Source organism: Octopus sinensis, linkage group LG1, assembly GCF_006345805.1.
Source record: "Octopus sinensis linkage group LG1, ASM634580v1, whole genome shotgun sequence".
NCBI classification, from domain to species: Eukaryota; Metazoa; Mollusca; class Cephalopoda; order Octopoda; family Octopodidae; genus Octopus; species Octopus sinensis.
Genome location: NC_042997.1, coordinates 77941748 through 77954208, shown reverse-complemented (window position 1 = coordinate 77954208; position 12461 = coordinate 77941748). Strand labels below are relative to the sequence as shown.

At 36.5% G+C, this 12461-nt stretch overlaps 2 protein-coding genes across 4 annotated transcripts in view; both read left to right on the top strand.

Moving 5' to 3' along the window:
• The first annotated feature begins 1346 nt into the window (after positions 1-1346).
• LOC115214414 lies at positions 1347-2735 on the top strand. Its single transcript, XM_029783645.1, has one exon. The coding sequence runs from the start codon at positions 1347-1349 to the stop codon at positions 2733-2735; it is 1389 nt and encodes a 462-aa protein (XP_029639505.1).
• Positions 2736-6230: 3495 nt separating this feature from the next.
• Positions 6231-12461, top strand: part of LOC115218570 (leucine-rich repeat-containing protein 45-like) — an 82087-nt gene continuing 75856 nt past the window's right edge. Inside the window, exons 1-4 of one of the 3 annotated variants that reach the window (XM_036502076.1) lie at positions 6231-7275; positions 10834-10972; positions 11435-11568; positions 12253-12314. In XM_036502076.1, the coding sequence (XP_036357969.1) occupies positions 10887-10972; positions 11435-11568; positions 12253-12314 (282 nt within the window). In that variant the 5' untranslated portion in view covers positions 6231-7275; positions 10834-10886. The remainder of the gene's footprint in view (positions 7276-10833; positions 10973-11434; positions 11569-12252; positions 12315-12461) is intronic. The other 2 variants (XM_036502067.1, XM_029788464.2) reach the window with 2 other exon arrangements.

Sequence of the window (12461 nt, the reverse complement as noted above, 5' to 3'; positions counted from 1 at the left end):
ACTACAGATTTAAAAAATTATTTTTTGTAACTAAACACTTTCAAACTTCGGACACTGGTAGAATGTGTCATATAAAACATGTTTTACTATTAGCATTTTTTATAAAAACTTGTATTTACTTAGTCATTTTTACCTTAAAGTTCTCGTATTTCGGTAATTTTAACCAATCAATGGCGTGTATTCAGCTGAATAAAATTACTGCTGTTGTTTGTCATCAAGAACTTCCGGTGGTACATATTTCATTTGTCACTGTTATTTATGACAACCCTAACCCTTAAACCCTAATCCTAACCCTTAAACCTTAACCCTAACCCTAAAACCCTAACACTAAAACCCTAACCTTAAAACCCTAAAATGGTAAGATTAAAACATGTTTTATATGACACATTCTACCAGTGTCCGAAGTTTGAAAGTGTTTAGTTACAAAAATTTATTTTTTAAATCTGTAGGTCAAAAAGTAAAGATCATATGTATGTATGTATGTATGTATGTATGTGTGTGTGTATGTATTATGTATGTATATATATATATATGTGTGCGTGTATAAATAATAAATAATATGTATGTATATATATATATATATATATATATATATATATATATATATATATATATATATATATATCATTTAGGCATTGCAAGACTAATAACTTGGTGTAGAACTCAATATATGTATATTTCAGAACAAAGTGTTAGATAAGTATAGAGCAGTAATAAGAGATGACATAGGAAAAACAAAGATTATGTAACGAACTTCATTAGCTTACAGCTCTTTCTGCTATAAGATGACTCTTAGATGAGTGCCTAATAACATCCTATGGCTTCATTGGGGCCTTGAATACGAAGTGCAATTTATTTAGAGATAAAAGAATTACATTTTTGGAATATACAAAGAATGAGAAAGTCATTGCTGATGTATATGGAAAGTGTATCCAAGAAAGTGTAATTCTTTTTTTGCCAAATAAAGTGCCTTACATATTCGAGGCTCCGATAAAGCTATAGGATGAGTTACACATTCATATCTATGTGTATACGTGCATAGAATACATTCCCACTCTTGGCACTATTTTGTTAGTGAACAGTACAACTGAGTGTAAAGTATATAGTGTATCACTACGCTGAATGTTGACAAGTCCGTGTAACATGAAAAGTAAATAAACACGTAAACAATAACAATGGCTTTCATATTGGTTGTCTATCCCATTAGAACCCAACTACACATAACATGGTGGCAGCGGTAAATAATTAATCGGAAACTGTGCCTTTACAACAAAACAGAAACGCAACGAACCAGGAATTTAACAGACAAAACATCGCTTCGTCTTCGGACAACACGAGGATTCAAGATGGCAACCCCCGTCGCCGTACAGATGAATCTACATCTGATCATGAATTGGGACTCTGATGATATTTTGGAAGCATTTAAGAAATTCAAACAGAAAACTCAACTAGCTTTCAAAAGTTTCCTGAAAGGCACGACTAATGATGAGAAGGTAAGCTATATCCTCTTATGGATGGGCAATAAAAGTCTAGACCTATTCAATAGCTGGGATATGTCAGAATCGGATTGCAATAACCCAGAAACACTTATAGAGGAATTTGAAAGGCACCTGGAGCCCAGATTGAACCATAGAATTCACAGATACGAATTCCAGGGCCTGAAACAAGACCCACAAGAAACGATTGACAATTTCCTGTCCAGACTAAAGAATGTTGCCGAAAAATGCAAATTCAAAGATAAGGACGAAAGAATCGTTGATCAATTAATATGGGGGTGTGCTCATAAGGAAGTTCAGAAATCCCTCATAGGTAAGGACGCTCTCCAGTTGATAGAAGCAGTAGACACTGCAAGAGCATTCGAAGCTACTATCAAACAAGTGGCCTCACTTAGCTTACAAACAAGCTCACTAGGCAGCAGTGTAGATATTGTATCTAGGCACAGGACACATATCCGCAAACAAAGAACATGCCAGTACTGTGGTATAGAGCATGAATTCAATAACCGAAAGAAATGTCCTGCATTCGGTACACACTGCAAAGCATGTGGAAAACTTAACCACTGGGAAAAAATGTGTAGGTTAACAAAATCCCAGAAAAACAAACCCCAATTTTCAAAGATGAGCGGAAATAGAAGAAGAGATATACATGCCCGACAACAAAACACCTCAGAGGAGGAATTCTTGGCAGTCGGCACAATAAATGTGCATGAGACGAGAAATGACGACCAGAGAGAAAATGAGGCATACACAACAATAAGAATACAGAAGAAGTCTGGCAGGAAACGAACAAACATAGACTTAAGGCTAAAGATTGACACTGGAGCCCAGAGTAATATCTTACCTGTCAACCTCTACAAAAAGATGTTCTCAGAACACATGACAGAAGAGGATAAAGTCAAAGAAGGAATCCTCACACCAAGTGATGTAATCCTCACTGCGTACGGAGGTACCAGGATTCCACAACTGGGTAAAATAACTATCACAGGGACACACAAAGGAAAAACAATCAAGTGTTCTTTTTATGTCACAAGAACAGAAGGACCAGCAATTCTTGGACTCAATACCTGCAAAAAGCTAAACATTGTATCAATCAATGCTGAAGTGAAAGCAGCTCCAAGCAGGATTGACAGTGATATGCCTATCAAAGACCGACCACCAATCACAACCAAAGAAGAACTGATAAGCATGTACTCTGAATGCTTTGACGATACAGTCGGGTGCTTTGTGAAATGTTGATACCATATAACAGTCGACCCCAATATCAAACCAATTGTTCACCCACCTCGCCGCGTCCCTCTAGAACTGAAAGAGAAGCTGAAGACAGAGTTGGACAGAATGGGAAAAAAAGAAATAATCACCAAAGTGACACAACCAACAGACTGGGTGAATTCAATTGTAATCAACGAAAAACCCAATGGTACCCTACGGATATGCCTCGACCCAAGGGACCTGAACAAAGCATTAAAAAGAGAGCACCATCCAATTCCAACCCTTGAAGAAATCACACCATCATTGGCTGGATCCAAATTATTCAGTAAACTGGATGCCAGCAATGGGTACTGGAATGTAAAGATAAACAAAGAGTCATCCATGCTCACTACCTTCAACACACCATTTGGCAGATATCGATTCAACCGACTCCCATTTGGATTGAAGGTGAGCCAAGATGTTTTCCAGCGCCAAATAGATGAGACCAACCAGGGCTGCAAGGGAGCAATTGGAATAGCAGATGACATCCAAGCACATGGCAAGGATGAAATCACACATGATTTCAATTTACATGAAGCTATGGAGAAAACCCGACAAGCAGGCATCAAACTCAATGCAGACAAGTGTATAATAAAAGAAAAGGAGTGCAAATTCTTTGGAATTATATACTCTGCAGAGGGAGTTAAACCAGACCCTGCTAAAGTGGAAGCCATCAGAGACATTAAAGAACCAAAAGACAAGAAGGAACTCAGAAGCTTCCTGGGACTCATTCACTACATGGGAGCCTTCATACCCAAGCTGGCCGATCACACTGCAAATCTCCGAGAACTAAACAAAGATGACGTAGAGTTTGATTGGTGTGCTTCACACACACATGATTTCAAAACAATCAAAAAGCTCATCAGTAAGGAGACAACTCTGCAATACTATGACAGACGCAAACCAGTAACACTCCAAGTCGATGCTTCTATGAGAGGAGTTGGCGCAGCACTGATACAGGAAGGTAAACCCATTGCATATGCCTCGAAAGCTCTCTCACCCACAGAGACAAGGTACGCAAATATTGAAAGGGAACTCCTGGCAGTAGTATATGGATGTGAAAAGTTCCATACATACCTGTATGGCAGACATTTCAATATAGAAACAGACCATCACCCGCTAGAACAAATACATAGAAAAAACCTGACAAAAGCACCAGCCAGACTGCAAAGATTACTACTAAGGCTTCAAACATATGACTATGACATCAGGTACAAGCCAGGAAAAGACCTGATATTGGCGGATGCTCTTTCCAGACTATCCTCACATGATAAACAGGAGATGGAAGGACTAAGCATAAAGGTCCACCACATTGTAAATGTGACAACCACAAAGCTAGCGGAAATCAAAGAGGAGACCAGCAAAGATGAAGAACTTCAGCTCCTTACTCAGATGGTGATTCAGGGGTGGCCAGAAAAGAGACATCAGGTGCAGCCCCTAATTCGTGAATATTGGGCCATCCATGATGATATACCAGTGGAGAATGGAATCCAGATGGCTGGATCCCGAATCATTATACCAAAGTCAATGCAAAAAGAGATTCTTGACAAGATCCACCAAGGGCATCTAGGAATGGAGAAATGCAAGCTCCAAGCCAAGTCAGCAGTATATTGGGTAGGCATGTACAAAGGCATAGAAAAGACAGTTTCTACATGCCACATCTGTCAAAAGTACAGAAACTCACAACAAAAGGAGGAAATGATATCTAGTGACATCCCAAGAAGGCCATGGCAAACTATTGGAGTAGATCTGTTCACAGAGGGCCAAGAATGGTATTTGATAATGGCCTGCTACTACTCCAAATTTCCATTTGTGAGAAAAGTGAAAGACCTGACAGCTAAAACAATCACTACAGTGGCTCGAGGATTTCTAGCAGAGCAAGGAATACCAGAGCAGATCATATGTGACAATGGAACCCAGTTCACATCACAAGAATTCAAAAAGCTAGCCGATGAGTATGGGTTCAATATCACAACCTCATCTCCACACTACCCCAAAAGTCATGGGTTTATAGAAAGACAGGTGCAGACAGTGAAGAGAACACTAGTCAAATGCCGAGAGACTAAGGAAGACCCACACCTGGCACTTCTGTCCCTACGAGCGACACCACTGAGAGCTGACATGAAATCCCCAGCAGAATTGCTGAATGGCAGGAAGTACAAAACTACCCTACCAACTAAGATCCAACCTCCTATTGACCAGGAAGAGACAAGGGCAAAGCTAGCAGCCACTCAAGAACAATCACAGAGGTATTACAACAAACATGCACAATATTTACCTGAGATGCTTGGAGGACAACATGTGCATACTCAAGATCCCATAACTAAAACATGGATCCCAGCACAGGTTGTCAGTAGAGCTGAAACTCCAAGATCATATATAATAGAAACGGAATCTGGTGAGCAGCTGAGACATAACAGAGCCCACATCCGCCCAACACCAAAGCTGTCGAGGACAACGTGTACAACACCTGCTGCATCAGTGACAACACCCACAGAATCATCACCCCAACGGGCACCAACCACATATCAGCAGCCCAACAACACACCTCAGACACCAGTGCGAAGCACAAGATCCACCAGATGGAGAAAGAACATTCTGCCACCGGTTCGATACCGTTAAAGAAAAATGGAAGAAAATGAAAAGATAAGTAACTAATTCAGCTAGATTACAAAGCAGAGGCAGAATAATCTCACGGTTTCTGCTACAGGATTGCCACCTGGCGCTGACAATCCATTAGTGTAAGGGAGACTACTTATATTGTCATCACTGCCAGAAGACCCCTTTAATTTTTTTCAAGAAGAAGGGATGTTACACATTCATATCTATGTGTATACGTGCATAGAATACATTCCCACTCTTGGCACTATTTTGTTAGTGAACAGTACAACTGTGTGTAAAGTATATAGTGTATCACTACGCTGAATGTTGACAAGTCCGTGTAACATGAAAAAGTAAATAAACACGTAAACAATAACAATGGCTTTCATATTGGTTGTCTATCCCATTAGAACCCAACTACACATAACAGGATGTTAGCCAGGTACTCAAGAGACCACTGCTTCTTAAAGCAGAAACAGCTGTAATGAAGTTCATGACATAATCTTTGTTTTTCCTGTGTCATTTCTTTTCTTATATAATGTCTTTATGCCTATTTTATCCCCCTACCAGTATTGGTGTGTTTACATCCCATAACATAGTTGTTCAGCAAAAGAGACTGATAGAATAATACCAGGCTTTAAAAGTTAGTACTGGGATCGATTCATTTGACTAAAATAATTCTTCAAGACGGTGCTGCAGCGTGGCCGCAGTCTAATGATTGAAACAAAAGATGAAAGAAAGCACAAAGATGCAATAGTTATAATTTCACCTCTTTCAAATTTCATGTTACTTATACAAAATAAAGAAATTCGTCTAATTTTGAAATTAATGAAATTTATTATGTTCAAATATAGATCAAATTAATTTTTAGGTAAATCCACATATGGTAGGACAATATGAAACTAATAAAAATAGATTTGGTACATTATTTAGCAAAATAAAATGGCACAAATGCAACTGAAAGGTGAGAAATAGGTTTGGGATGCCACAGCTTGACTCCATTGCTCCCTTCCACATCTTAGAATCTGCCGTAAATGGGTTCACTGCTTCCGCAGCTGAACGGAACAAAACCCTTAAGTATCGGGATTTGTTAGCAAACCATTTCTTCCAGCCTGTGGCATTTGAGACGTTTGGAGAGGCTGGGCTGGTAATAGCGAAGTTCTTTGTCATCGTTAGCAGCTCGCCTCACCGGGATATTAGGTGGATGCCGGTGAGGGTGCTTGGCTGTTACAGTGCCTCAGCCTCGCCATCACCCGTGATAATGCTACGAGCGTGTTGGCTTGCTTCAGTAAGTTTCGTTGAACCTTGTGGTGTGTGACCAGCTGGAGCATTTAGTGTTGAATTGATGGGTTTTTTTTCTCTTCGCGCATGGTTGTTTTCTTCGGTTTGGGAGTTGTATTTTAATGTGGTTTTGTATTATATACTTGTTGTATGTATAATTATTAAATTATCAAAATTTTCAATAAACTACATTGCCAGGATATTAGTTAAATTTCCCAATTGTATGTGCGAGTGCTTTTAACGTTTCTTGTGAGGTACACGATGATTAAATTAGTTTCAGCCGTAAAACTACGGTATTTTCCGCTACACTAGCACGTAAAATAAAGGAGTTCCAAGGTAAAATCAAAATAGGACGAAATGGCAACATCAGCAGAAAAGAACAGAACGAAAACGTCCGGCGAGGGAAAGAAGCGGAAGTTATTCTCCACCAAAAAGTAAAAATATGTTATGTTGTCATAACAACTTAATTACCCACCGCCACTATCATTGTCCCAGGTGTATAAAACAACGTTGTTATAGCAGCAGCAAAGCTGTCCTTTATAATGCACTGTAAAAATTTTTTTATTGTCACTGGTAAAACATTATGAAAATATGTCACTAGCTAAAAAGATGTCCGCTACAAATATCCGACAAAACTTTTGTGATTGTGAGTATATAAATCTATTAAAAAGTTTAAAACTTAATTTATATTTTCAAATTTGATATTAAAGTTTTACTTTCAAATAATTTTAGAAGTGCAGTGCAGTGGCAGAAACGTTAGATCACCTCACTCCCATGTCACTTTTGTAAATGTAAACTACAGCTTTCTAGGTGTGGTCGGTTTGTTGCTTCCTCATCTTCTCTCCACTGTACACCACCTCACTGCCTACCTGACTTTCCCTACCTTCTTTTTAATTCTAGCTTTCTCCTTCCTCTTTCTCTTGGCTGATACTCTCACCCCCACCCACATATTACCATTACTCTTTCACTTCAATTCCTTATTTAACTTAGACTATATTCTCTCCTAAATATCTTCCACAATTTATTTTAGTCCTTTTACTTTCTTAGTGTAAATTTTTATCTTTTATTTTTCGGATGTCAATAAAATAAGCTCGTATAAAATACTGAATTTCATTTTAACCAACCAAAAATGCCTGTCTCTACTAATTTGTCATCCTTCTCCAATATGAGGAATTAACATTATTAGAAGAGTGATGAGGCATTGAAATGATAGTCAGTGCTTTAAGGAAGCTCACAATATCCTTCTCTCTTTAAAATATATTGCTTTTCCAACAGGACATTGACATAATGACGCTAATCAAATTGATTTTTTTTTTTCGTTGGTTTAATCTGAAAGAAAGAGCTGTGCCCGTGACCAACGCAGGCCCTCTGAAACTAGTGAGTTGATGTCTGCGTTAGCAACATAAAGCATGGGTATATGCTTAGTGCTGTTCTCAACCGGGATTCATATTGTTCTAGGGGAGTCCATATAAGATTTTGTTAAAATTTATGCGCAATAAATTGGTTGTACTTCTGCAATACACAAAATATTAAAATTTTTCTTATACAATTCCTAATAATATTTGAGTATAAAAATACAGTGATATTTTTTTATATACTGTGAATGGTTGTGGAGATCCTGTAGAGTAAAATAGGAATCAAAGGGGTCCAAAGGCAAAAAATGGTTGAGAACCTCAGTGTTGTACTATGAACATGAGATTGCTGAGACAAGTCAGTAGTTGTTGTGAGGTTTGGTATATAGTAGCATCTTTGAGAATTTTAATTATATGTTTTCAAAATCGGAAAGAGTGAGGTACTAGGTAAAGATGATCAGTGATTATGACTTTGTTTTGTTGAAAGAACCAAGATTTTTATGTTCCAGGTGAAAATATTTGAAGATCTCTGTTTGCTGAGATGCTGCAGGTTTGATATGATGTGTTTAGGTGCACATATGGATTTCACCTTTGTACAGAAGGTTAGGAAGGAATGGCATTATCTGCAAAGATGTGACTGTCAGTAGAGGTGACAGTTAGTAGGTTGAAAGTGTGGGTCAATGAGAGCTTCATCAATGCACACTTAGTAATGTACTCTGACAAGAAGCATCCAACCTAAGGGATGGATAAGCTTGTAAGCAGTTAACTTAGCCCCCAAAGTCTCTGTCCAGACACAGATATTTTACTCAATGTAAATGTAATGACATTACTTTCCTTAGATTTTTCACTTAAGAACCACTGGTGATTTGATGTCAGTAGATCTTGCTCTGCAGAAACCTTGTTGTGTTCATTGAGTAGGGGAAAAAGATTCCTGGTGTTGGAGGTGAGATAGTGGAAATGAGAGTGATAGGTGGGCAGTTGGAACAGCTACCTTTCTAGAGAACAGGACATAGAGTTTCATGTTTCCAAAGATGGCAATGGATCCCTCTAGAGATGGAAAGATTCAAAGGTTTGCCAAACATAGGGGCTAGCTCTGGAGCACACTATTTGAAAGTAATAGTAGGGACAGTGATGGTCTTATTAGTTTAAAGCTACTGGAGATATTTTTATACTTTGCTTGTATGTGGTAATGAGACTGGTTTGCGAAAGAAGGATGGTTTTCGTGGAGTTTTTCTCTGTGTGTGTTGCAGAGTTGGATGCAAAGTAGGCAACAGATGCTTTCTCTTCCTATGTATGCTTACAGAGCCATTATAGTTCAAGAGTGATAGATACAAGGATTTCACAAAGTTTGTAAAGACTCTTAAGGGAAATCTTACAGGCTGTACTCAGTATGTAGAGCAATAGCTATCCAATGGGTAGGGTCACTTTTTTTCATGTAGGCCATGCTTTCCACCTGTATTATTGTTTTCAAAATCGGAAAGAGTGAGGTACTAGATAAAGATGATCAGTGATTATGACTTTGTTTTGTTGAAAGAACCAAGATTTTTATGTGAACCTATACTATTGTAGTATAACTACATTGAAGAATTTGGGTTATATGCTTTGTTTGTATGACAAATGTGAAAGGTCATACATAACAGGATGGTTTTGGTTACTTGCTTAGCTGTCATGGATTAGTTGGGTGTGAAGGTCATTTGCAAGGATAGTTGTCATAACACTTGCAGAGTATTAACCGGTTGGCTAACTCAAAGTGCCATTGTATTTGTGAGGCAGGGTGTTGTGTAGTAAGTAGAAATACAGTGGGTAGCCTTGATTATGTTATGGCCAGATGAACTGATAGCTGCAAGGCGGTGACAGTTTGGCAGTGAGAAAGAGATCAAGAGTTTTGGATTGTATTTGGGGGATGATACCAACACAATCTTTAGAGCAGTAATTTACTCCAAAAAGAATTAAGTGGGTTAAAATTAAATATTTAACTTATGGATCTTTTCTGTTTGGTTTTCACTTTTTGAAATTTTAAAATTAAGTGAATATTTTCAAATTCCGTATATTGATGGAATTTTTCATAAGAAAAATTTTAGCAAAATGTTACAGGGGTTTAAAGTTTAATTATTTGTATCCAATCAGAAAACAGGATTTGGAAGTTGGCATTTTCTGTGCGATAATTTTTATTAAACAAAATATAAGCAATATATTATGAAGACAAAGGTTGTAAAATGTTTTGAAGTTTTAATAAGTTTAAATTAGTAAAGTCATGTGAAATGAAAGTTTGAGATACACTAGAGTTCGAGTTTAGAGTTGGTGTTTAGGGTTTAGGAATTGAGTTAGGGTTCAGGGTTAGACTTTGTGTTTAGGTTTGGTGATTATGGTCAGTACAACCAGTGGATGACCTGGGGTTAATCAATTAGTCACATATTTTTAGTGAACATTCTTCTAAAATTTTTCTGGAACAAGTGAGGAAATAAATCAGATTCAACTTGAAAAATTATATCAATGTACCAAATTTGATAAAAAACAATTAATACATTTTTTTATAGGGCAATCTATCTGCAAGTCAACCAGAAATACCTATTTTGACAACCCCAAACTAAGGGTGCGACCTATCCACTGGTGCAACATGTCCACAAGTACATACAGTACTTTAACACAGAAAATTTATATTATAAAACTAAGGGCAATCTCAGGTGGATTGATATCAAAAGGGTTGATGCAGACTATGACAAGCCTACTAATTCAACTGGTTTCCTAACAAACAGCATATTTTAATAACATTATTTATAAAAATAACCAGGTAAACTACTCTTGGTTTTAGCATTTCCATATACATATTTTCCAATTTTTATTTTTAACAGCATTAATAAAAATCTGATCACTTTGGAAAAGTTTGTAGGTAGTCAGTTAAACAATGGGTATGTTCTTCACTTTATTCCTGAAACTCTGTAAAGAAAAGCATCTTAAGCCAGATTCTGAGCTTTTAGAAAGACTCCCACGGTAAGTAACATTGTTTTTGTTTTAATCTTCCTTTAGTCTATTGCCTCTCTAAAGTTTGGGAAAAAATCAACTTTATCACATGTGTATATGAATATATTTTAAGATCTTGTGTCTGTACATTTGTTCTCCTGCATAAATATCTAATTTATCATATATTTTTAAAATGTTTATTCCGACATAATGTATCTAGGAATTCATTATCCAAATCTTTCCTTTTATAAGATGGTAATGATATGTGAGAAATTTAGCTGCTAATTCTAGCAGGTTAAGTAATGACATAAGGTGTTCCCCTACTGGCACTAGTTTGGTGTCATACTTTACATTGGGCTAACATATTGTTATTATCAAATGTCACATTAACAAAAACTAAAATCAAACTAGCACAATTATTACGCACTGTATCAATGATTTAAATATTTTCACTGTAAGCAAAAAGTTGTCACTGTTATTTTTGCCTTATAGAAATGACACCTTGTTGCTTGACTTATCTCATATGAGTATCTGTGCTGACATGTGTGGTATCCTTGGCAAAGCTCTGTCTTTTGATGAAACTATCAATGAATTAAGATTCTCAGACTGTATGATATGTCCAGAAGGTATAACATTCTATCATTCTTCTCTTTACCTAGCTACATTTTAAATTATTATGGTTTACTGTATCCTATAGTCTTGACTAATAGTATCAGACCATCACAATAACTTTTATATTGCATTTTCCTTTTATTTTAAAAAACAAAAACCATTTTATTGAACAAAGCTATCAGTATATCTATTTGTTGTTCATTAATGTTTCTTAAAGAAAAGTATTGCTCATATTTTACACACTTTTCTCATAGAAAGAATCACAAATACTCTTCCCTGTATTTTCATCTGTGTGTTTACATTAATGATTTTTATTTGTGTGTTTACACTAATATTACTAGCTCCACAGATTTTTAGTAGTAGTCTGTATCGAGCATTCTAAATATTTTTGATTTTATAAGAACCCTTTTTCAGCCACTTTATAACAGTTGAGTGATTCATGGCAGATAAGATACTATGTTGTTACAGTTACTTCAACAATACATAAATGATAAAATTAACAAAAGTTATTCCAGCCATTATAACCTGAGAAACTGGGTTTAAAACTGTAAGAGATAATATGGAAGCAAAATAGGGTCAGTACAGTTCTGTGAATAAACATTTTTGTTTACAAAACTTTACTCAATCTAAATATGTGTAATCATGTTAGTACTTAAAAACCATCCCAAATCATATTTCATTGTTTCCTCGTATTTCAGGAATGCAAGCAATTCTTCATGGATTGGCCTCCAATACTTCTGTTAGAAAGCTAAACCTAAAAGTAAGCTATTTTTATGTTCAAGAATTCTGTCAACAATTCATCTCTATCAGATAATACTAACTACAAAACTATATAATATAAATTGATATAAAACACAGTTTCATACTAATTGCACATTAAAATATCTTCTGATTATATATATAAATG